General features: G+C 44.8%; 1 protein-coding gene across 2 annotated transcripts in view; it reads right to left on the bottom strand.

The window, feature by feature from the left end:
- LOC135259709 (zinc finger CCHC domain-containing protein 7-like) overlaps positions 1-24597 on the bottom strand; it is a 91733-nt gene that overhangs the window by 20310 nt on the left and 46826 nt on the right. For both annotated transcript variants that reach the window (XM_064344349.1, XM_064344351.1), the window contains exons 4-6: positions 24440-24565; positions 23308-23478; positions 14705-14740 (exon numbers count right to left, since the gene is read on the bottom strand). In XM_064344349.1, the coding sequence (XP_064200419.1) occupies positions 14705-14740; positions 23308-23478; positions 24440-24565 (333 nt within the window). The remainder of the gene's footprint in view (positions 1-14704; positions 14741-23307; positions 23479-24439; positions 24566-24597) is intronic.

Below are 24597 nucleotides of genomic sequence, written 5' to 3'. Positions count from 1 at the left end.
ATTCATATTGAAGGTATCAATGTGAAACCTTCCATCTCCAGAGAAGTTCTGCTCCGCATATTCAGCAAAAACCTATACATTTTTAAATATTGAAATGATTATGGATAATCACGGAGGATTCTGAACTAACTTCATTTCTTTAATTATGAGACACTGACAGTAAATTGAGCCCGAGGAATTTGAGAACAAAGAGCATAAAAGTTTTTCCACATCACAGTGCCAATATGCTTGTACCACCAATGTGGATGCTTTAACTGTGCATTTTTTTTACTACTATTTCAGCTAACTGAAGATAATAGAGAACTGGGAATGCCGAGCAGGGGTTCCCAATCCTGTTCCTGTAGGTTTTCATTTCAACCATAATTTGGCACACCTGATTCCACTAATTATCAGCTCAAGGAGATCTCTAGCTGTTGAGGTGTGCTTTGGTAGGTTTGGAAAGAAAACCTAGAGGACGGTACAGTTAGATCTCCAGGAACAGAGTTTGGCAGCCCTGGTGTAGAGGGTATGCGTCCAGCTTGGCACACATACAGTAAGTACTGAAGTGAGCCGTTCAGTGAAAAGCAGCAGGCTTGGTGAGAGAATAATGTGTGTGTGTGGGGGAGGGGGGGGGGGCGTCAGTAAGTACACAGCTGCATATGTAAAGGGAAATGAGCCCCTCAATAACAAAAAATACGGTCGGGTTGTGGTCGCATTGTGAAAACTACGGTCGACCTGCGGTAAACACAAAATAGCGAGCGGCAGGAGTAGCCAAAGCGAAGCTGAGGAGGGGTGGACTGTGAGGGGTACGTGCAGGGGCACAAGGCGGGGGCAGTGGAGTATGTTACAGAGGATTAGGGCACAGAGTCAGGGGCACACGCAGTTTAGGAGGACGGCCGAGGGGGTACAGGCGGGGAGGTTAAGGACGCGACATCAGGGCACCCGCCAGAGATTAAAGAGGGGACGGCGGGGTTCGAGTCGGTGCCGAGTCAGGTGCGCTTCTCTTCAGGGCTACACGGGGGGCCAGGGGGGGGGGGAAACAGCTCTATCTGCAGGCGTTAGGGCCGGCGTACCCAGGGCGTCGGATCGATGCGCGCGCTGACGAGCGGCGCTATCGGAAGGTCTTTTCCGCTGATACCCGCCCGCGCGCACTGGCGCTCTCCTAGGGGGAGGATCGATGCGAGCAGACGCGGGCGCTTGTCACGGTGACAATCTACACCTTAATCTCCCCCGCCAAACCACTCCGGCGAAGGAGCCGATAGCATCGAGCGGAGGCGCCGGCGTAGCGTCGGAACGCGCTGGAACATGCTAACGCGCTAGCGCAAACGCGGCAGCACCGCTGCAGAAATGGGTGCCTTATCAAATGCATGTGGAGGCGACATTTCAAAGAGTGTGTACAAGTGACATGCAGATAAAGTCTTATTGTAAAAGCCATAAATGAACATATACGGCTTCGAAGTACAAGAAATTGGTATGAGGCTAGGTGAAACATTTTAAAAAGGACTCCATACATGTATCACGCATCTCCCCAGTGCTTGCATGCTTCCATCTAGGGGTACTGTAAGGGGGGAGGGAGCTGGGGCAATTCCAAGGGCCCTGACTAACAGGGGGCCCTCAAAAACTATCCAAACACAACATTTTCTGGGGTGGTGGGGCCCAATGTGAGATATTTTTTCCTGGAGCCCAAAAATCCCTGGTGGTGCCCCTGCCTCAATGTCACATGTAGGAATAAAAAATAAAATATGAAACTTCAGCATCAAAGCCATGTTTTTTTGGAATAGCGATAATTCCAATACTTCAAGTGCAGTAGACCAACAAAAATATGCATGCGCCGGTATATTAAGAAATGGCTCAAGACCAGAAAGCTACTGCTACTGCTAACCAGACGAGAACACCCTTTTGTTTCCGCCCTCTTCCCCACGCTGCCGGAGGGGCTCTTGCCCCAACCCTCGAGAGTGCTTCGAGAGTCGTCTGGTTTCCCCCACCTCTGCGGTCCAGCCCCTCCTTCGTCATTGCCTCCACCCTGCCCACATCTGCCGCCACCTGCTGTTCCCCATCACCGCCACCCGGCCCCACCCATCATCTGAGCCACATCACATATCATATCTTCTGCATAAACTGGCTGACATGCTGGTCACCAGTCGGCACCCTGAGCCGACCAGAGGAGGATGGGTTTCCCCCTTGAGCCTGGTTCCTTCCAAGGTTTCTCCCCATCTGCCACAGGGAGTTTTTCCTTGCCACTGTTGCCTTAGGCTTGCTCCTGTGGGGGTTTAGGCTAGGGTTGTCTGTAAAGCGTATTGTGACAACTGTTGTAAAATACGCTATATATATAAAATTTGATTGATTTGATTTGATTTGCTTTGGTGGATACTGTAGGTCAGTGGTTCTCAACTCGGGCCAGAAAGGGCCGGTGTGGGTGCAGGCTTTTGTTCCAACCAAGCAGTTACACACCTGATTCTAAGGATTACTAAGGACCTTGATTAGAAGAATCAGGTGTGTAACTGCTTGGTTGGAACAAAAGCCCGCACCCACACCGGCCCTTTCTGGCCCGAGGTGAGAACCACTGCTGTAGGTTCTGGGCTGGCACTCTGGGGTGTAGGAACCAAATCGAACCAATAGATGGCGCTGTGGCCCTGGATCTACAGGAAAACACTGGCAGTTCTCTGCACTGTAGTCTGTGCAAACATGATTTTTAAACAAATGAATTCCTCCTGTATGTGCCATAGGTCATTAAACGCCCAACCCCCACCCCAACCCACAACCCCCATCTCTGTCTCTTGCCACCTCTTCCCAAAAAAAAGAAAAGAAAAAAGAACACACTGATAGGTAAAAAAATGGCACCCTTCATCCCACTGCTCTCTCTCACTCTCTCTCTCCCTCTTTCCTAAAGGGGGAGGACAGTGTGTCGCTGAAACAATCCGACCTGGTGAGCATTAGTCACGGGAAGGGGGAGACGCTGAGTGACACGCACAGGTGAGACCCGCCATCCTGTCGATAATCCCGCGGAGAGAGAGAGCGCGCCTCTCGCTTTATTAAAGAGCGGCTGCGAGGTAATGCCACGGTTATTGTTTCTGAAGGTGAACGCGGGGACTTCGCGGAGAGCGGATGCCCGTTTCCCCCCCTGCCTTTAACCGCCAACATTTCCGATGCGTTTTCCCAGTGTTTATAAATATTGCATTGCGGCGTTATTACTATTTGTTAGAATGGAAAAAGAGCGCCGGTATGGCTGATGGTTATGAAAAAGGAACGTCAATACTGAATAAATAAAAATTGCGAATCCAAACCGTGTATGCCGTGATGTAAAGTGAGGGAAATCAATATACATCAATGTAGCATGCGAAATACTTCCCAGGGAAAAGAAATATATTATAAATAAATAAATAAAAACATTATTTATGGGATGCCAAGAAAACACTTCAGATGCAAGTAGCTTTTTCAGTAAAATGGGGACTGTTCCAGAGGAAAACAACAATTGAATGCATAGAGAGAACATATTTCAATCGCTAAACCGAGATGTGATATCTGCTTGACTATTACCTCATTCTTCATCTTTTCTTTTTCCTCTCTTTCTTCTGATGACAAGTACTTTATGGATGATAAACGTGGGCCGGTCAGGGCCCCCACCTTCACAGGTAAAAGAGTGCTGGTGAGGCATTGTGGGTAGCTGATTGCTAACCTGCTGTCAAATGGCTACAACAGCAGCCAAAAAACACAGCCCACGGAAAGAGATACACGCACAGCAATAAGATAGCAAATCTTTCTTAAAGCTGTGAATTCACATTAAGTCTTATTTCTGAAAACATGTTGTTCCTCTGTGAGGCTCTCTTTCAAGCCTATGTCCATAGCCAAGTCCATCCAGGTGCAACTGGCCAGTTAGAGCTGGACCAAAGGTGAAGCAGGCCAAGGTGAAGCAGGTTTGGATGTGTCAGGCACAGGCATGCAAAATGAAAGAGAAACATTTCTTATTTTATTCTGCCAGAATAATAAAAAAAAAATCTTTAACAAAACCTGTTCCTACAATTTACAGAGACTTCTGACATGGCAGCTGAAGCATTGTTTATGGTTTTATGGCATGAACAAATGTCATATTCTTTAAAAAAAACATTTGGGCAAGACAAGTACTTTTTCCATCAATGTTACAGAAACAACATTTTTTTTTTGCTGTATAATCTGTTTGATAGCACATGCAAAAGTACACTTGTAATGAATGTGACCGCTTGGATTTTGAACTTAACTCAATTGGGCTCACCACACCACATTACAATAGGTTTGTAAGTAAACTTGCGTTTACGTTTCACCAGTTGACTCAAACAGCTAAATACTAGTATCCACTTGAAATCAGTGCTGATGCTTTATAATTAGTATCGATGTTTAATGAGAAACACTTATATTTTAAAAACAGACAGGTTTGAATCCAGTGACATATATAAACAATGGACACTAAAGCAATGTGCCTACCGTAAGGATAGCGTAACGTACAGTGATCATGAATACAAATTAAATTTAAAAAAAAACACAGACAAGTCCATTCGTTTATCCTCCGTCAGGAAGCCCTTACGAGAATTAATGAGATGCGGCGGCCGGGCAGGGCCGGTGCGACGGGCCGTTAACCTCTAAAGCTCGGGATATTTCCTGGGTCACTGGCAGCCAACGCGTTTAAGCAGCTCTTTGTGCCGCGGTGCTGTTCGGCTGAGCCAGGCCAGCAGAGACGAACCAAGACCGTGCCACCGCTGTGCCTTTATAACCATCTACCGCTACGGTATAAATAATAATGATTTCAAAATCAAAAAACGAAATGAGACCGTTAATATTTCATGGAATCGATGTATAAGGGGAAAAAATGTGCATGAGCAAAAGTCAATTCGGCGCGTCACGCGCATTGCTGTGCCTGTACTTCCCGTTTAACAGATGGTGACTGTCGAACGAATACCTGCGGCTGGCGAAACTAAGACGGCTATATAAAAGAAATGCTCACAGCATTTCGACATCGGAAAAACTGATATGATATTAATGGACTGAATCCATATATGTGCAGACAAAGGTAGACTGGTAAACCTGTTTATGGTGGCTGTGAATGGTAGGCTACATTAGAAAACAAATTTTACGATTTTCAAAATGACACCATCTTACTATGTGGGTTCCTAATGAAACTTTTGGAAAATATGTCAGTTTTTAGTATGGGCTATATGCACAAAGACAACCTTAAACTCGAAAAAACTCAAACGTCAAAAATGTATTATTAATCCTTTAACAAAAAGGTACATTTAATATAAATGTCTGACACACCCCAAATAAGCAATTTAATAAATACATGGCAATTTAGTCTCTCAAATTGAATTTACTGGCAATATAATATAAATACTTCACATTGTCTTTCAACTTCATTAAAACTGGAAAACTGAATATGTAATTCCTTGTTGGCAATTTTAAAGATAGGCATGTTGAAAAGCAAAGATCCAGTGTGCCTGACAACGCACCACTCCGCACCCTTCTCAGGAGACAACCACTCACCTGAGAGTGGGCAGGCCAGAAGCTACACTTAAAATGGAGCGCTTAAAAAACAGTATTCCTTCCTGGATAGCTAGCTGCAGGATAACCTTGCACTCTCATTCAATAAATTGTTTGTGTTCCATGCTTAAGTATCCATGCTTAAATTGTTTATCCAACACATTGCTTAATGGCATCTATTTATGTGTACACAAGTTACAGCAGGTTCTAACAAGCATTAAGTGCTACATATAGCTATTGAGCTATAGCAGATCTATCGAGATGTTTAGAGAGCTACAAATGGTAATTGCAGACCAGCAGTTTATAAAACATAACTTAGTTTGATATCATTACCTGATACAAGGTTATATATCTAGAACTGAGTCTGCTCTGATATCTCTAACCTGTAGCTTATTTCTCTCTCACTTCTATTTCATTAAAACAGCCACTCTTGGTACTTTTATTGAAACTCGTCTTGGCTAGAAAACATAATATAATGCATCTGTTGCAATGTTAAATTCCCTTTTCCCATATAATAAATTTATAACAAATAATCATAAAATAAAATAAAACAATTTATCTTGCTACCTAGCTTACTTCCTTAATAATATTTTCAAGAATTGCCACTGTATTGCCAGTTAGCCATGAAAAAAAATTAGAATGACATATATTTACCTGTGACCTTCTTTTAATGAAAGTAGATGTCTAGTCGTGTCGCTAGATACCGTACATTACTTTTTTGGACAGGAAAATACACACATTTCCCGACAGATGTTTGTGTGAGTCATTTAATCAGTGCTGGAAAGTTGGCGCTCCACGCGGCAACCCTGTGCCAACTTTTAGAGGGAGACATTTAAATGGAATACAGCAGCTTTTGTTGCGGCCACAGCCAACAAGCTGTCAGGAAATGTTAACAGCAGAATTTGCGAGAGATAAACCAAAGAGGTAAAACTGAAATGTCTGTCGTAATAATCACAATGTGTAGAAAATCTTTTAAGGTGCACGGTAAAATGTTCAGCGTTAAATGAACTCTCACAGAGTGCATATGGTCCCAGTTGGACTCCCATGTACTCTGCTAGAGTTGAATGAACACTCAAAATTTCAATATTTGTGCGTAACCTAAAAAGCTATTTTCATTGTAGCATTTATTGTATGTTTCATAACCATTTCTATATTTATTTACACTGACTATAGTGGAAGATGCACTGCGCTGGAAGCAAGTTTAATTGCAGTAATGCAATTTTTCAGATCCACATATCAGTTTTATTTAACAATTGAAAACCATTTTTAAACTAAAATTTGATATTTCTTCAATCTTTCGTTAACGCTAGTCGTGTTTGTCTGTATTATCCAAGCTGGTCATGTCCCTTCAGCTTCTGCTGGAAGGGAGCCTCTAAAAGAGCATCGATTTGAAATTCGACAGAGTAAGACAAACTTGCTAAGCACCCTACATTTACTTCCTGTTGATGGGGTTTTTGCATTGGCTGTATTTATGTATTTATGTGATCAAAAACATTTAAGAAGTGAGCAGCAACGTGATTCGCAATGCAATTTTCTCCCTTCCTCAGACAGTCGGAGAGGTGGAGCAAAGCAATCTGGGCTTTCCATGAGGGTAAGATAAGAGTTAGAGACCAAAACCATGAAATTGTTTCAAATTAACAAAATTGTTGCAGTTATAACCATAAATAAATAACCTCACTATATAGATGCCTACTATACTGTAATGAAGATGAAGAACAATGTAATTCTTTAATCCTTCATTTTTATGGACTTCTTTTTCCAATCTTTCACTTTGGACTTTCTCTCGATTCACCTTTATTTTTTCCCTCAGTCTCACTTATTTTCTGCCGCTTTGCAAGAAAGTACACCGCAGTAAACCTCATAGTCAAAGTGAGCCCAAAGAAGATGTTCGTCTCGCAGGACCTCACTTTTTCCTTGCGTAAATACAAAAAATAAAAAATAAATAATAAAAATAGTGATGGGTTAACCATGTAACTGATGCTGTAAGCAACAAGACAATTGACGTTAATATTTGATAAAGAAACAAAAGAAAAATGTACAGTAGCCACACGCCAACGCGCATGGAAGAGCACGCACGCCTGCACGCACACACTCAAACAAATACATACATGTGTGCATGCGCACACACACGCACACGTGCACACACGCTCACATGCACACACAAGCACACACGCACACACCATCCCCCCCACTCACACATGCACACAGACACACACACCCACACATACACACACACACACACACACGCACACACACACACACACAAACACACCACACACACACACACAGCACACACAACACACACACCACCCCACCCCACACACACCACCTCCACACACACACGCACACACACACACACAATAATCTGTGCATGAGCTGCGCTTTGCGGCTCCACTGCAATCCCGGTGGCCGTTTTTTTTTTTTTTTTGTGACGCGCAAACCTTCGTCCTTCAGCAAATCCGCGGTCCCTTCTGCTCACAATTACATCACCTAAGTGACTAGATTGAACCCGGGTCACGTTCCAGTGCCCCCTCCACACACCTGGGGAGACGAGGGGGGCTGCGACTCGACAAATATTCCTGGCATCTGTATCCTTCAACAGCTGCCACAAACCTCTGCATTCGATTAGCATTCGCATTTCATTAGCGCAGTCTTAAAAAAAAAAGAGCACACACACAAAAACACACAAACGCACACACACACACACACACAAAAACACACAAACGCACACACACACACACACACACACAAAACACAATGCATGCACACGCAGGGATACATACACACTGTGCACCTTGCGAATAGCGTCTGTGCGTAACTCTGCACAGTACACACCATTTTAAACTAGGGGTGTCCAAATCTTATCTGGAATGGGCCTGGGTGGGTGCAGGGTTTTGTTTCAGCCCAGGACTACTACACCTAATTCGACTAGTTATCTCATCACGGTCCTCAAACGAGGCCTTGATAAGTAGAATCAGATAGTCTTAGTGCTGCACTAGAACTAAAACCTTCACCCACATAGGCCCTTTTCTGAGATTAGACACCCCAGATCTGAGCCCTGCACTCCCTAGACCTACACTGCAGCCAAAAATCCTCTACTCCCTGAACAGACCCTGCATGGTGCTCAGCCAAAATGCCCAGTGCTCCATGCCACTCCTGAGTACCCAGTTTGCATGCCAGACACACTGTTATACATACTTTGTAATGCACACACTGCATCCTGTACACCCTCTATAACGTTTTGTATCCTATGCACTCCTGTACACTCTGCACTATGACCATCCACACACGCGTGCATGCCCGCACAAACCGCACGTGCAGGTAAGCACACGCTTGTTCCGCACGCCCCAAACGCGCTCGTCCTATGCTCTGCGCACTCCAGAAAGTTCACTTTGGGCTGATAAATTCACACTGAAAAATACCATCGAGTCGTATGCAATTCCAGGGACGCTTTGGTGGAGTAGTTCGCACAGGGCATTAGAACAAGCTTGGGGCTTTTGGCGATGGCATTTGGTTAGGGCTGAGATGAAGAATACATGCCGTTTTTTTATTTTATTTTTCTGGCTTCCAATGAAGCAGCTGCACATGGCTGCACATAATGCAAATCTATATCTGGACTGGAAACTCTTGAAATACTTGGGCCTTGTAGCTTCAATATGACCCATAAAAAAATCCTCGATTTAATCCTTCAACGGCAAACAGCGTGTTTTGAGTAGAGGAGAGAGGGGGGGGGGGGCAGAGGAAGGGAGGGGAGGGGTAGAAAAGATGCCGGAGAAGAGATGAGAAGAGAAGGGGTGAGAGAGAGGAGCTGAGGAGAGTGGAGAACAGGTGTACAGTATAGAGGGGGTTATTAGAGGGATTGGGATTAGGGAAAAATAAGACTGGATTAGAGATCGGAGAGGTGTTACTGGGGATTCGGAGAGCATTCGATTGCATAGGCCACAGAACTGAATAAGCAGCGCAGGAAAAAAATTACCAAGATGGAATTCGATTGGCTGCCCAAGAGTGACAAACCGGTCGAGAGATTAGGACGAGATTTTATGCGGCATAGCCGTTGAGGAACTTCTTTTGTAGCCGAAAAGGAAGCCAGTGCGATTCCCAGGTGAGATATTGATCTTGTGTCCTTTAGCTACGTAATTCACTGGCAGTACCCCGAGGTACGCGCGGATGTAAATGTAAAATATAAGCAACGGAAATGAGCCTGAAGGAAATACTTCTCAGGAGAGATGCTTCTGCAGGGGGGTGGGGGGGAGGGGGGGGGGGATAGCGGGTTGGGGGTAGGGAAGGAATACCTCCTGCAAAGACAATGTGAAGACCCCTGAATCTAACCTAATTTTGTACTGATGCCTTTTCCTCTCTTGATCAGACATATTCAATTTATTCTTCTTGGGGGCGGGGCATTATTAAAAAAAAAAAATAGTGCCTACGGGCCAAGCATTTTAAATGTACTGTTCATAAGGCAATTTATGAATAAAATGTGTGGTTCATGTGAACTAAGTGAAGGCCTTCTTAACGCATGGGTACACAGAAAAATATCCACCGGAGTTAATTCAACTTTGGAATGTGGGACCAAATGTTATCGGTTAAGAGTTACATTAACACTGTTAGAATTGAATGAACACATCTTACTGTGTACTATTGGGAGGTTGACAATGCAGACGCAAGGCTGGATTCAAACTTCTGATGCGCGAATATTGATCTGAATAATAGTTCTATAGTAAAAAAAAAAAAAAATAAGAAAGACGTTTTTTAGTCTAAATGATCAAAAGTCCCAGGGTATGTCTGTGGTGGCCCCCACTTGACCTGCCCACCCCCCCCCCCCAACCCCCCCCCAGGCGGCCTCCTGGATAGCCCTGATCTTGAATCACCTCTTGGCACAATCCTGACAGGACAGACTACGGCCACGGTTTTCGAAGACGCGGCGCGCCCTTTCGACGAAAAAATGCGGGCGGAGTTTTTTTTTTTTTCGGGCGAGCCGGCCCCTCGGCGGGAGCCCGTCCGCCCGCCCGCGCACGCCGCCCGCCGCCGGCGCTCTTCCTCGGCGGCGGGGCCACCGCTAACAATCTTGCTTTTTCATTAGACAGCGGCGCTAATTAATCTCAAAAGAGCGGAGAGTGACGGACAGCGCCGCGGCGGCGGGCTCCGCTGGCAGGCTGTTTCATGCTTTATCACGTCTTTTAATTGACAAACAACCCGCTCTTTTCTCTTTAGCTGAGGTCTATATTTCGACGGAAGGGGGGTGGGGGTGGGGGGGGGAGGGGAGGGGGAGGGGGGTGGAGGGAGGGGGGGGGGGAAGAGGGAGAAAAAAAAAACAGAAAGGAAAAGACGGGGAACGCGTTAGCCGGCGCCGCAGATGTCGGCTCTCCGGCGGCCCTGACAACCGCCCCGCGGAACTGTCACGCAGCCGCCATGGCTGCGCACGCCCGCACCTCGGGGGATGCCCTGCCCTACCCCCCCCCCCCACACACCCCCCCACCACCCCACCACCCCACCCCCACCTTCTCTTCCTGCGAGAGGGGGGTCACGCAAACACAGACCTGCATGCAGATGGGTCTCTGCACAAACTTGCCTATGTTCATTTCGCCGTGCATCGCACTGTCGATACCGCATGCCACGTACGTACTGGAATCTACTGTTCATTTCAAAAGTACTGTGACAGTGACACAATTTTTTGTTGTTCTGTACTCTAGCACATTTGATGGGAAATAAAACAGTGGTTATGAGGCTAGAGCGCAGACTGTCAGGTTTAATTTGAGGGTATCTACAACTGTATCGGGTGATCCATGTAGGAATTACGACCCTTCGATACATAGCCCCTCCCCCCATTTTAGAGGAGCAAAAGTAATTGGACAAATAAACAGTCTGGAACCCATAGGCATCACCACACTTCACATAAGGTGCATCTTCACCTATGACACTCTGCTAGGGCTGTACTGCAGCCATCTTCATCTTCCTGCTTGTTTCTGTGACATTTTGCCTTTTTTTTGGCCCTGAAAAACTCCTTGGTTGGCTTTAGCAGTATGTTTACGGTCAAGGTGCTGCAAGGCGAAGCGCTGTCCAATGTGTTTTGAGGTATTTGGTTGGATCAAAGCAGAAAAAAAATGTTTTTGTGAACTTCGGAATTCATCCCACTGCTGGCGTCAGCAGTCCCATTATCAATAAAGACAAGTCGGCCAGTTCCAGTAACGATCACTTGACATGGATGCAAATACCCTCAAATTAAAACCGACAATCTGCACTTCAACTCCATTTCAAATCCGATGTGCGAGAGTACAGAGCCAGAACAACAAAAATCGTTCCACTGCCCCGATACTTTTGCATTTAACTGCAGCTAAAATGGGAACCCGCATAGCATTCTACGCATGTACGTGAATATGCTCTACACTCACAGACGCACACACACACACACACTCAGACTCACACAACCACAGACCACAGGCATCAAATTAAAACTGCACTCCCCATTCTGCCACACAGAAAAAAAAAAACACAATTGCAGACTAGCAACGGAACAAAACTTGAGATTAGAAAACACACACGCGAGCGCGCGTGTGTGTGTGCGCACGCCCGTTCTCTCCGCACCAGAGAGTGGACGCACCGCGCCGGGCGTCGGGCCCCGGGCCCCGGGCGTCGCTAAACAAAAACCCCGTCGGCCGCAGCGCTCATCGAGGGGATCTGTGTCACTGTTTTTCTGCTTGGCTGGTCAATTTTAACATGAGCTTCGTGTTAAAGCCAGAACCACCAGTACTGAGAGAGAGAGAGCAAGAGAGAGAGTGAGAGAGAAAGCAAAAGTGAGAGAGAGGGACAGGGAGAGAGTGAGAGGGAGAGAGAGAGTAAAAGAGAGAGAGCAAGAGAGAGAGAGAGAGAGATAGAGAGGGAGAGAGAGAGGGAGCAAGAGAGAGAGTGAGGGAGAGAAAGAGAGAGAGAGAGAAAGTGAGAAGGGGAGAGAGAGATTGAAAAAAGAGGGATAGAGAGAGAGAGAGAGGGACAGGGAGAGAGAGACAGAAAGGGAGAGAGGGAAAGAGTGAGAGACAGAGGGAGATAGTGAGAGGGGAAGAGAGAGAGAGCGAGAGAGTGAGTAGGGCAGGAGGGCGAGCGCTTGGAGAACGGGGGACGCTACCCAACCCGGATAGGCCCGTTTATTAAGGGGCTAGGCTTCGCGGAAGCGGGGAGGCGAGATTCGGGGGGGGGGACTAATCTCCTTGGCAGAGAGTCACGAACGCCCCGCTGCTGGAAGCGACGCCCGCTGTCGGAGGCCGCCGTCTATTAGCGACGAGACAAAGGGGGAGCTGCTGGGGAGCAGGTTAGCCCTTTCTCCGGCAAATTAAATCCCAACTAATAATGCAAATGAGCTCCCCCCAGTCGGCCCCGACGCGCCGCCACTTCAAAACAAAACGTCGGCGCGGCAACCCACCCAAGGAGCCGTGTCTCATTCCGTCTGACCCCCGAACCCCCCCCCCACCCCCCCCCGCCCCTCTCCTCCCATGCCCCAAATCCAGCTTTCATAATGACTGCTTCTGATTATTTTTTCTTTTTTTTTTTTTTTTTTTTTTGGAGGGGGGTGGTGGGGGGGTTAAATAGATTGTCTCCAGGAATTTTTCTCATTAATTTAGTTAGTTAACGGGGCTAAATGACTAGCCCCCCCCCACCCCCCCGCCTTGCCCCCCACAGTTTCAGCAGACTGTGATGAGGATAGTTCCAGCAATCCACAGACAAACATGATACTACCAAATGGAGGGACAACAGAAGTATAATGCAACGTTCCAATCCCTTGTACAATAAAATATGAATTCCAATAAGCGCTGAATGGATCAGTGAACACTTCAACGAGTACGCTCTTACATATATCAAAGTAAGCTACAGTACGTCGCATGCATCCAACAATGTACAACATCATCACTTCATACACACATACATCACATCGTATGTACAATTTCATACGAATAATTTCCTATAACACACTACATAAGTACATATATTTAGAACTAGAGACATAGAACTATCTGAAGGCCTCTCACTGACCAGTACTGTACGTGTGGATGTGACCCCAGAAAGAAAGCAGCACTCCTTCAAGCAAAAAAGGACTATGTCTAAGCAACGAAGGCCTGTATTCTTTAAAGAAATGCTAACTGTGCTAACGGTAACACACTATGATGTTCCCCCGTGTCGCCCTGTTGGCATTAGATAACCCCAGCTGGCGCAAATAGCAATAGCGTCCCTAGCCACGCAGGCTTCACCCTGCAGCGCACGGCAAAATGTTCACTGCTAACTGAACCCTAACATATTTAATTCCGCTCTAGCTGAGTTCACATAAGTCCAACAGGGCTAGGTTTATTCTGCGCAAGTCACAGGTACTCAGAGTTGATTACACTGAACACTGTTCTGCATGGGAAATCTGTACTTCAAAGACTATGAACTGAGAAGATATAAGCTTCGCAGAGAAACCTACCGGCACAAACCTAGCTTCCGTGACACTAAGCATGCTGGGATATTAACTCAATTGGCAGGTTCCCCGCGATGTGTAAACAAGTGAAGCGAATACTGCAGCTTTTACTGCACCTTTAAAGGTCAGCACTAAATGACATTTAAGAAAATTTTTCATTATAGTACAAACTGGACAGCAGTGTAGCCTGCTTGCTTAAAATATGTCCCCCGTAAACAACTAGTAAATAGCATAAGGACATCTGATGCAATAACATCTATGAATAATTTTATTTCGATATATAATCCTGCCATGATAACTTGCTAGTTCCATTTAACACTGTATGTCTGCAAACTGTTAAGTAGAAGGTCTGCCTTACCCTTATAACTAATGAGTGCTAACTAGCTAGGTATTTCAATTATTATTAAAATTAGGCCAAATAATAAGCAAGCCAGAAATGACAGACCACACATAAAGCATATTAGCATTGGAAAAATAATAAAATCAGGTTATATTCTTATTATAAGAGTTAAGTTTAACATAAACAAATACGGGTGGCATCAACAGCAGATATATAGTGTTTATATTCAATTTGCTTCACATAAAATAAACAAATAAAAATAAATAAATAAATAAAAACAGATAAATAGGACCATATTTCAACACAGTGCACAGCTCCAGAATCACAGTATGCCTGATAAATTCCCCCACAATAGTTATTTTTGTACTGGTTATAGGCGGAAAGGCCTTTGACCGTAGAATGTGACGATATTTTGAAAATGAAATAACACTTACAGTGAGGTGATACTGTCTCCAGATATCTGGGCAGGCCTAAAGAAAACACACACAAGATAATTAAATAAATATGCACTGTGCGTATATATTGAAATTCAGTTAATCACAGCACACTTCTAGTTGTGTTTGCACACTAATAAAAAATGCAGGAAATGAGAGGGTAAATACTTGTGCTGTAATAAAAGAGAACACACACGCACATACACACGTGTGCGCACACAAACACACACACGCAGACACACGGGCACGCACGCACACACAACGCACGCGGGCGTGCGCACACACACACAGACGCACGCACGTGCGCGCAGGAGCGCAAACGCTCGGTGTGACGGGGCCCTCTGAGAGCGCGTCTAAACAAACACAAACACAAAAGGGCCGCTCCAGACAGTCCCCAGTTGCTCATTTGCCTCTTTTGACACAATAACAGCCGACTGTATGGAGTCCCCACTCAGCCAACTCTCCACCCTATAGGCCCCAACAGCAAAATCAGCAGACTAGTGCACAGCCAAGGGACAGTCACTTTCGGGGACGAGCGGCAGAGGGACGAATAGAGAGAGAGAGAAAGGAATGCATAAAGAAGGAAACAAACAGAAAGGAAGAAAGAACAAGGGAAGAAAAGCTTCTCCAGAGACAGAAGAGAAGGAGGGAGGGGGGGGGTGGGGGGGACGGCGGTAGGGTGGCATGTTTGAATCGACCTTCCTCCCCACCTCTCCCCCCCTTCCATTCTCTCTCTTTAATGAAATGTCCGCAAGAAGCAGAATGAGGAGGAAGCCATTAGGTAGCGCTCAGTAGAGCTGATGTTTATCTGATGACTACCGCAGCTCAAATCCGCTCCATTTTTTTTTTTTTTGCTGACAAAGGAGGGTCCGGGGAGGGGGGGTCTGGGTTGGGGGGGGTCGGTGTGGAGGGTGAGGGAAGCTTTCCTCATTTGTGAAAAGCGATGCTGAGGGTCTGTAACACAAGGCGAGCTGGCGCAAATAAGCGAGGGGGGGGGGGGGGCAGAGGCAAGATCTGCAGGGACGGGGACACGGCAAGGGGTTCGAATTCCGCGTCCGCTCACCGCGCGTCTCTCAACGCACACCTCAAAACCGCACACGCGCAAAACGTGTGTCTTTTTTTTTAATTAAAGATACCAAAGCCCTTCCGTTTTAAATCTATTAAACACACGCTTAGCAGACGTCCTTATCTACGCCGGCTAGCGCAGCTCCTGTGTTTTTTACATATTATCCGTTCATACAGCAGGGGGGTTTTTTTTCCCGAAACGATTCAGATTAAGCACCTCGCTCAAGGGTACGAAGGCTAGCGCCCCACCTGGTAACTGAACCGGTAACCTTTAGGGTTTAGGAGCCCGGATGCTCCCAGCACGCGGCCTCCGCAAAAACCGCACGCTCCGCGCTTAAAAACGCAAGGATGCCGCAGACGTGCTACGTTCGCGCCGCCGCCGCGCCGCCCCCGATTAGCGCCGCGCGGCGGCGGCGGCGGTGGCGGCCCTCGGCAGCCTCGGGGAAAGGACCGCGCCGAGCCCGGAGAGCGGGCTCCCCGGCGGGAGGAGGGAGGGAGGGAGGGAGGGAGGGAGCGGCCCGGCCCGCGCCGTGTCTAATACATTCGCTCCGGGTCGTTCTTACATCCCGGGCACAATTGAAGCGCCCGCGGTGCGGCCGCTTTAGCCCATTTATCCGTTTAGCCGCCCATTTATCCCGCGCTGGCGCCCGGGAGCTGCAGCTGCGGCGGCGGCGGCGACGGCGGCGGAGGGAGAAAGGGCAGGATGTGGCTGTTCCTCGGGCCGGTGAGCATGCCGCTAACGCTCTCGCCGGTCAGCCTCTTAACCCTTTGAGGAGTAGGCTTTTTGAATGTATTTTAAACATTCTAAGGCAGTGTTCTAGAACGCCTTTGCTTTCAATAGTGATTACCGGTAGCGATTGTTACATCAGCATTAGAATGTTTCAGTTGAGAACATTCTAATCACATATCTGAGATCTTACGCCTTAAAGCACTGGCCTGCGATTGTGCTCAGTTCACAACATATTTTCCACTTTAAAACTAGTTAGGGCTTTAAATAATCTATAGCTGGAAGAAAATAGATACACAGATAAAAATGTAAAAATACTGTGAACTAAGTATGGTATTTAGCAATTAATTTTCTATTGTTGGCTCTATTATTAACACTTATCATTACTAATAAGAAAAGAAATAATAATACAATCAGCTTTAAAAAATGACCAGGTGAAAAATGATTTTGTTGAACATGCCAGCCATTTATAAATGTCCTAAATGTCCAATCAATACAACTATTGCTGGCTAAACTAGTAAAAACCTGGTATAGCTTTCAAGATTTAAGCACATTGTAACAATATGTGATGTGGCCAGATACCATAAAATATTTTTTAAAAGGACAGATTGGGTGTATATGCTGTACATAGAACATATCCCCCTGAGACCCAGCAGGAAAAAAAATTTCTGACATAATGTTGGATGACAAGAACGTGCTGCAGTGAAAATATTTTCAAAATTATTATTTATTTCATTTTTACAGAACGTCCCTTTTAGTCTAGGTTTCAGCATAGTAGAATATATGGTTCCTGAGATTAAGATGAGAGACAAATGGAGGCATGCTGGAAAGGTAGAAACACACACATACGAGATGAGACACATTAATGCAGATCCTCACTGGCCAGTTAGTTCTCTGTATCATCTTTCAACCCCCTAAAATACCATGAAAATTAAAATTCCATGTCATTCAGTGTAATCTCTGAAAATGTATGAAACAGAATATTTTAAATGTACACAATTAAGTTTAGTTCTATGACTTTGCATACGTGACAGGAAATTGCCTCTTAAAATTCTTACACAAGGAAATACATATAACCAAAATGATCATAAATGGTAAGCATAAAAAAGCAGTTGCACCATCACATGTCTATGGTTACATCTATGGATAATAGTGAACATCACTCATTATTTTTGGTAATCTATTTACTAACTTTATACACAAAATACATCTTCTGTATGTATATGTGGGTGCTGAATGTAAGATATGCGATGTGTCTGTTTTATATCTCTACGACACTGATTAGATGAGTCAGAATATGGGGAGCACTGTGTATCTTCCTGCATGGCTTTTCTGCTGGAGAGTTACTCACACAAAGGTCCCCCTCCCATTCCTAGGGGCACCACTCAATAATGCCTCCTAAATATTCAGACTTAAGGGCAAGACCCTGTTTATGAAATTTCATTTAGTTTTATCAACAGAAAATGAATAGAGTGGGTTTACTGGATCTCATAATGTGATGTGTGTGACCAACACAATGCTTACAGCATTCTTGCTCAGAGAATTGTTCAGAGAATTACAAACAAAAGTGTCTGAGTGTGTGTGTGCGTGTGTGTGTGCGTGTATGTGTGTGTATGCGTGAGTGTGTGTGTGTGTCTGTGCCATCTGACTAAAAAACTGAACAGCAGGTCAACATTGTGGAATTACATACAGTATGCCATTCAATGTATACTAGCCACAGTCATATGGTGTAAAGACATAATAACGTTGTTCTGCTGACAGAAGGAATCTCAGTCTACAGTCTCGTTCTAATTTCCCAGCAGGAAATTGCATTTTAAAATCATAAAAAATTAAGTCACTTTGTAAAGCCATAAAACTACACGATTTATAATTTCCTATAATTTCAAATTACTTAAATGGTGCACATTTACAGCAAAAACAAAATCTAATATTTAAGGTTACGCCATATAACATTTTTTTGAGGGGAGGGGTCTTGTTTTTTTCTTGTGATTTTTGCAATGAATCAAACAACGCATAGGTAAAAAGTTCTTAATTACATTCACTTCTAAAAGTGTTGCTCTTTTGAAAACCTTATCTGTCACTGACTCGGATATGCATAAATATCTCTTTAAAATTAAGTGAACTAATAGTAAATGGCTAATACAAAACTGCAGAGAATAATAATTAAAGAATCAACTGCGTTCCTTTAGAACTGAATGTAACATACTATAGTATAACATCATGCATAAGCATTCTGACTAAAGGTTGCAGTTTATGTCAGTAGACATCAGGATATCAGTATACAATACATTGTCAGGCATTTCAGAGAAGAAATTGCCCAGATGCGATACTGCACAAATTTTACCTTCTAAGAAACTGTGTTATGTATGTAACATGCAGTATGCAGCTGTGAATGCAAAGTGCTTGCATCTTTATTAAAAAAATATATACTAATGCCAAATGGGCAGTCTCATTCATTGGTAACACCCATTCAGAAGACTGACAATTTTATTGTGCATGTGTGCATTACGTCTCTTTGTTCTCGCTTTCTGTGTGTGCCTACTTAGTTCATAGTTTGTGTTTATGTCATTCTTCTAACATTCAACTATCAATATATTTCTCATACAAATACAAATACTATACGGAACAATTAATGTATAATACTATATTACTCTGACAGTGAGACTAATGCTTAAGTCTATTTTATTTCCTGTTTTCACAAATATGAATAGGCCACACTACAGAATGCTAAATTTTCACCATTTTTGTTGTTGCTGCTTATCACTGCTGCTGATGATAAATTCAATCATTATTAGTCAAGGAGAAATTGCCATTGAAGCTCATATCTGTATTTGCCTAAACGATTAAAACCTTTTAAAAGTAAATACATGACTATTTTAATTTGTCCCAGCCAGAATTAAAATAGCCATGTCAAAACATGTGTGCCAAAGGGGTGTGGGTTCAAAATGGAAGCATGACTTAATCTATATCTGCTCCTCGAACCAGAATGTCAGTGCCTCAGCACACTGCCCAGGTGATTCTGTCAGAATACACCAAAGCAAGCATTCAACTAAGTCTGTTACAAAGGCATATATTACAAAATTCAGCCAATCAGTGATAGACAAATATGTAACTTATTCAGTGCATATCTAAAATGGGTGCAAAACAAAACATTGCACATTGGCAACGCACAAGATACAATCCTTATCTGAGCAGACAGCTTAGAAGATGTCACCTACTGAAACTGCTGGAGCAATACTGCCATAACTGGGCTCTGGCAGAAAATGAAAAAAGAAATTCACATCTCTTGAAAAAGCACCAAACCCAGGAAAGCAGAAAATGCTTTATTCTAGAACACACCACCGAAAATACACCCGAGTTATGATGACCTCTTTTCTGTACAATCAAAATATTTTGTAAAATATATTCACATCAGAATTTTGTCTAAAATGCTGGCAGTGCCATCCAGCCTGCTGTGATACAAAGAAGCTAAAAGTGCGGCTTTCTCACTCTACTCTCTACTAAGATGGAAGACATTCAGTTAAACTCCATTATTCAAAATTCTGTAAAATCACACTGCTAATACAAAAGAATATCCCTATGGACCAATAGATATCAACCCGACTGCTCCAGGACTGTAATTCTTAGGGACTAATTACCTTTTTTTACAGTACAAGAAGCACAGATCACATGGGACTGACAGTAGCGTCCTCAAACTGCTTGAGTCTGCACTGAGAGAATAAACTCTTCAGAAGGCAAAGAAATAGTTCTCTCTCTTGTATTTACAATCTTGGCCTAATTTGAAAACTGTATGTCAAACTTCCTTTCCTTTACAATTACAACAGTTTGGTATAGTAAGGTAGTGATATTGGTCATTCTTTAAGAAAGCAGCAATAAGGTTAAATGTATGACTTAAAGTACGGCCAAATTTATATGAGAATAGTAGAGCTATTTAATGAGTACTACTTCATTTACAAGCTAACCATACACTCCTTGTATCAAAGCATCTGTGTATAAGCTTCACAAATATATTTGCATAGATGTTTTTAGAATATATCAGATTTGCTCCCTTCCATTTCTGACAAGTGAATAATAAATTATGTCAGACCTATGTGGGCTCTTTTATTCTACCCATCTAATGTTTAACAGACTCAGGGAAGGTCTGGCAGTCATCAACTAACAAAGATGCTATATATAAAAAAGATTCTGGAATGACGATTGCTAGAGGACAAATTTCCATGGCACACCAAGGTGATTTCCCGAGCCAGGCAGCAGTCACCTTAATCATGCATTTACATTGACTTACAGTATGACTCATAATAAATGCATAAGTGGCTCTAAAATATTATATTAAACACAACAGTCAAGTATGTACTGTAACTTTGCTTACAATACAGTATGTATTACTGTTATAGTTACCATTCATGTGATTACAATGCCAGTAAGACATGAACGTAGGTTGCCTGTCATAATTTTTGTCCATCTAATACTTGTATACTATTCTTTGGCAATACAGTATTCGCAAAGTGTTCTTTCATGCTAATAAGTATACTGAACTGAACTGAACAGAGACTGAGAATAGTAAGGGGGGGAGGGCGCAGAGGTGACGGCACAGCTGAAGGAGACGAGGCAAAGAGAGAGAAGACATGTTTAATTTAATTGAGTGTGGTACTGCAGTTTAAGGAGATTGCCAAAGGTGGGAGGTAAAGGGTAAAACAAGACAAGTAGCAGTGTATGAACAGAGGAGCAGGGGAATGGAGGGTAGAGCGGGGAAACAGGAGGGAGGACGGAGGAGAGAAAGACGCTGGAAGAGGAACTGAGGGAGAGAAGGGAAAGAGGGAAGGATGGGAAGGTCGGGGTAAAAGAGGAGCGAGATTAGGCAGAATGAAGCCCGAAGAGAGACTCAGGGACAGAGAGAGAGAGAGAGAGAGAGAGAGAGAGAAGGAGAGAGAGAGAGGAGAGATAGAGCTGGTGTGTGAAGTGACAGACAGGGCAGACTGCGACCCACACCATTTAAGAGCTTGTCTTGTCAAATCCTTGAAAAGAACCCCCCAACCTGCTCACCCCCCGCACCCCCCCCAGCCCCCCCACCCTCAGACTGACATCGGGGTGCGGGTACGTCGGGGCTGACAAGCGGAGCGCGCGGAACACGGAGCACGTGACACGCGGGGACTGCACACCGCCTGTCTTAATGAGAGACAGAGCTGGCCCTGGGGACAGGAGCCCTGCTGCCACCCGCCATACACTCAGAGAGGGAGAGAGAGGGAGAGTATGTATGTGAGAGAGAAAGAGAGTGTGTATGTGAGAGAGAGACGGATAGAGGGAGAGAGAGAGAGAGTGTGTATGTGAGAGAGAGAGAGAGAGAGAGTGTGTGTGTGTGTGAGAGAGAGAGAGAGAGTGTGTGTGTGTGTGCATGTGAGAGAGAGAGAGAGAGAGAGAGTGTGTGTGTCAGAGAGAGAGACAGAGAGTGTGTGTGTGTGAGAGAGAGAGAGAGAGAGAGACCACTACAGACAGCAGAGAAAACTGTCATACATACTGTAAAAATGTCTCATACAGGGATTCACATTGCACACTAGCACAAAGAAAGACGCAAACACACATACACAGTCAGAACAACAGCACAAACATTCCCACAAAGAAACACTCAGACGCTATGTCTCACACAGACACAAAAATAGGCATACACTGAGACATTATGCGCAGATAGATACTGAGAAAAAGGAAAGATTAAGATCCTCAAACACAGAGACAACACAAGCGCTCCCTCGTACAGATCCGGCGCTCCATACTGTAATCGCAGGGACCGTTGAAACACGTTCACACCTACAGTACAGACGTTCGCACCTACAGTACTGCGTGCCGTTGTCTGAATCGCACGGGGCACCCCCGATGCAGACCTTATACAATTATAATAAGGGAGGATAAGCTCGAAGCAGTGTTTTCAGTCGGAATCGTAATTATGTGTAAGTGATTACAGTTACATTAAAATGTAATAAACACTGAGGCATCGGGGACACGGGTTCTGTAATTGTCATTGGCAGTCATTAAAATCACCCTTCGGCTGCTCCCGCGCTCGCTTACTTGTAAAATATCAAGCATGGCGGAGACATAACTGGGCCGTAATTGATCGACTATATCAATTACATTTTTACACAATCGTAATTGACCTCGGGGTCAGGCATTACAGTCAATTAAGCGGCGGCTCGGCGGGCGAGGGAGGGGACGTCGGCGGCGGGCGCGGGCGCGGGCGGCTACGTCCCCCTCGCGGAGCTGGCCCGGGGCGGTGCCGAGCGGCCGAAACCGGGCCGCGTTTCCAAAAAGCTCGCTTCCTGGACTTGCTGAGAGACGGTGCTCACTAGCGCCAGTGCGGCTGGCTTCAGTATAGGTGTTTTCAGCCACCAGTTTCAATGCAAGTCAATAGTAACAATATGGTCAAAATACGAACTTTTCCCCACAAGAACCTGCGGTCACAATAAGTGCCTTTTCTTTGTCTAAAGTCTTCCCATGTGCCTCTTTGTTAAGTTATTGTGTTATTTGGACATGATTATAAATACTGTTTTGGACGAATCAGGGACAGTTTGTGTCACTGCTGAATCACTGCATCTCACGAGCTTAGTGGACGACCCGGACTTGGACGAACTTCACGCCCATATAAGGGTCCCCCTTTTCCCTACTCCCCAGTCTCTGCCTCCAATTCGTGCAGCATGGCGGCACCCACAAGCAGCATTTCTGGGGCTTCAAAGCACTTTTCACCAAACCCTGGGAGAGTCAATGGGTGACATCACAGTGACTTGGTCCACGTTTTGTCCTACGGCCTACGGGCGGGACTCACGTCGTGGAAGTGGCCGGCCACGCCGCAGCGGTGGCAGCGCTTGTGCCAGTAGGCCAGCTCCAGGCAGTCCTCGAACCCGTGGCCGGGCAGGCAGCAGTTGGGGCAGTATCTGTGGGGGCATGCGTGCTGGAGGTGCCCCTCGTCCCCACACAGCAAGCAGGACGGGCGCTTCTGCACACAGGAGAGCCAGACAAAGCCTCATAGCAGGGGCTGCTATAAGAGGTGCCCACAGTTCATTGATAAATAAACACAGGGGAAGTGTTTTGCTGGCCTCACCAATGACTTGTAAAACCGCTCTCCATTCGCCAAACCAGTCTCCAAACCACTGTCAGAGACATTGCTGGGAGCTTGGTGTGCCCAAATATTAGTGTGTCAAAATACTGGTGCAAGCTTGGTTTGTCCTGGGTTTAATTTTCAAATATTGTAGAACATTAGAGATATGAACCACAGAGATGGTGGTAGGACCGGCTAACCAAACTAGGTATGAAACTGAAAGGAGCTTATGCAACTATGCCTTAACAAGTGCCTTATTCTTAAGATAAATACAGTGAATGGGCATGACTAAACAATTTAAGTCAATAGTATTAAATATAAAGATGGGGAGAACAAAATAACATTTATTTGAGTGGATAAACATGGCGGATCACTGAAGAATGAAAAGGAGACATTTGGAAAAGCTAACAGAAAAAAAGTTCAACTGCTGGTTTTATAAATGGTTAAATTTGAGACAAAAGGAGAGTAGCTTTTTTTTAGTATAGCTATCGTAAGCGATACTGTCAATTCATGCATTTCCACATTATTTTTCAGTTCAGAACAAACCTTTCCCCTAAATTTTCATATCTTGGCAGTTGGACTTTATTTGAAAATTGTCAGTAAATAACTTTCATGTTCCTTGCAATAGTCAAAAATATCAGAAATTTACAGCAGATATACAAACAGCTTTTAGATCATTTTTATTCATACTGTTTATTAGGAAGCAGCACAAAATTGGTTTTGATCGTATGTGTTTGTGTATGGGTGTTTTGTAGTCTTGTTTAAACAGCCTCAGACCCATGGGTCATATGATCTTCAATTTGTGGTTGCAGTTTCTCAGTGGTTAAATGCCAGCCCATTTTCGCTTTGTATACTGTACCTTTGGACCAGGGCAGTCCCTGGAGAAATGGCCAGTCCTCCTGCAGTTCTGGCATGCGACGCTCTTGGTGGCGTTGTAGTAGCGGTATGTACGTTGCAGGGAGGGGCATCGGCTGCCAATCTGAGCCTAAAGACCGGAGACGAAAATCAGTTTGACTT

This window comes from Anguilla rostrata, chromosome 7, assembly GCF_018555375.3.
Source record: "Anguilla rostrata isolate EN2019 chromosome 7, ASM1855537v3, whole genome shotgun sequence".
Taxonomy (NCBI): Eukaryota; Metazoa; Chordata; class Actinopteri; order Anguilliformes; family Anguillidae; genus Anguilla; species Anguilla rostrata.
Note: the sequence above shows the minus strand (reverse complement) of the source record. Positions and strands in the feature narration are given on the sequence as shown.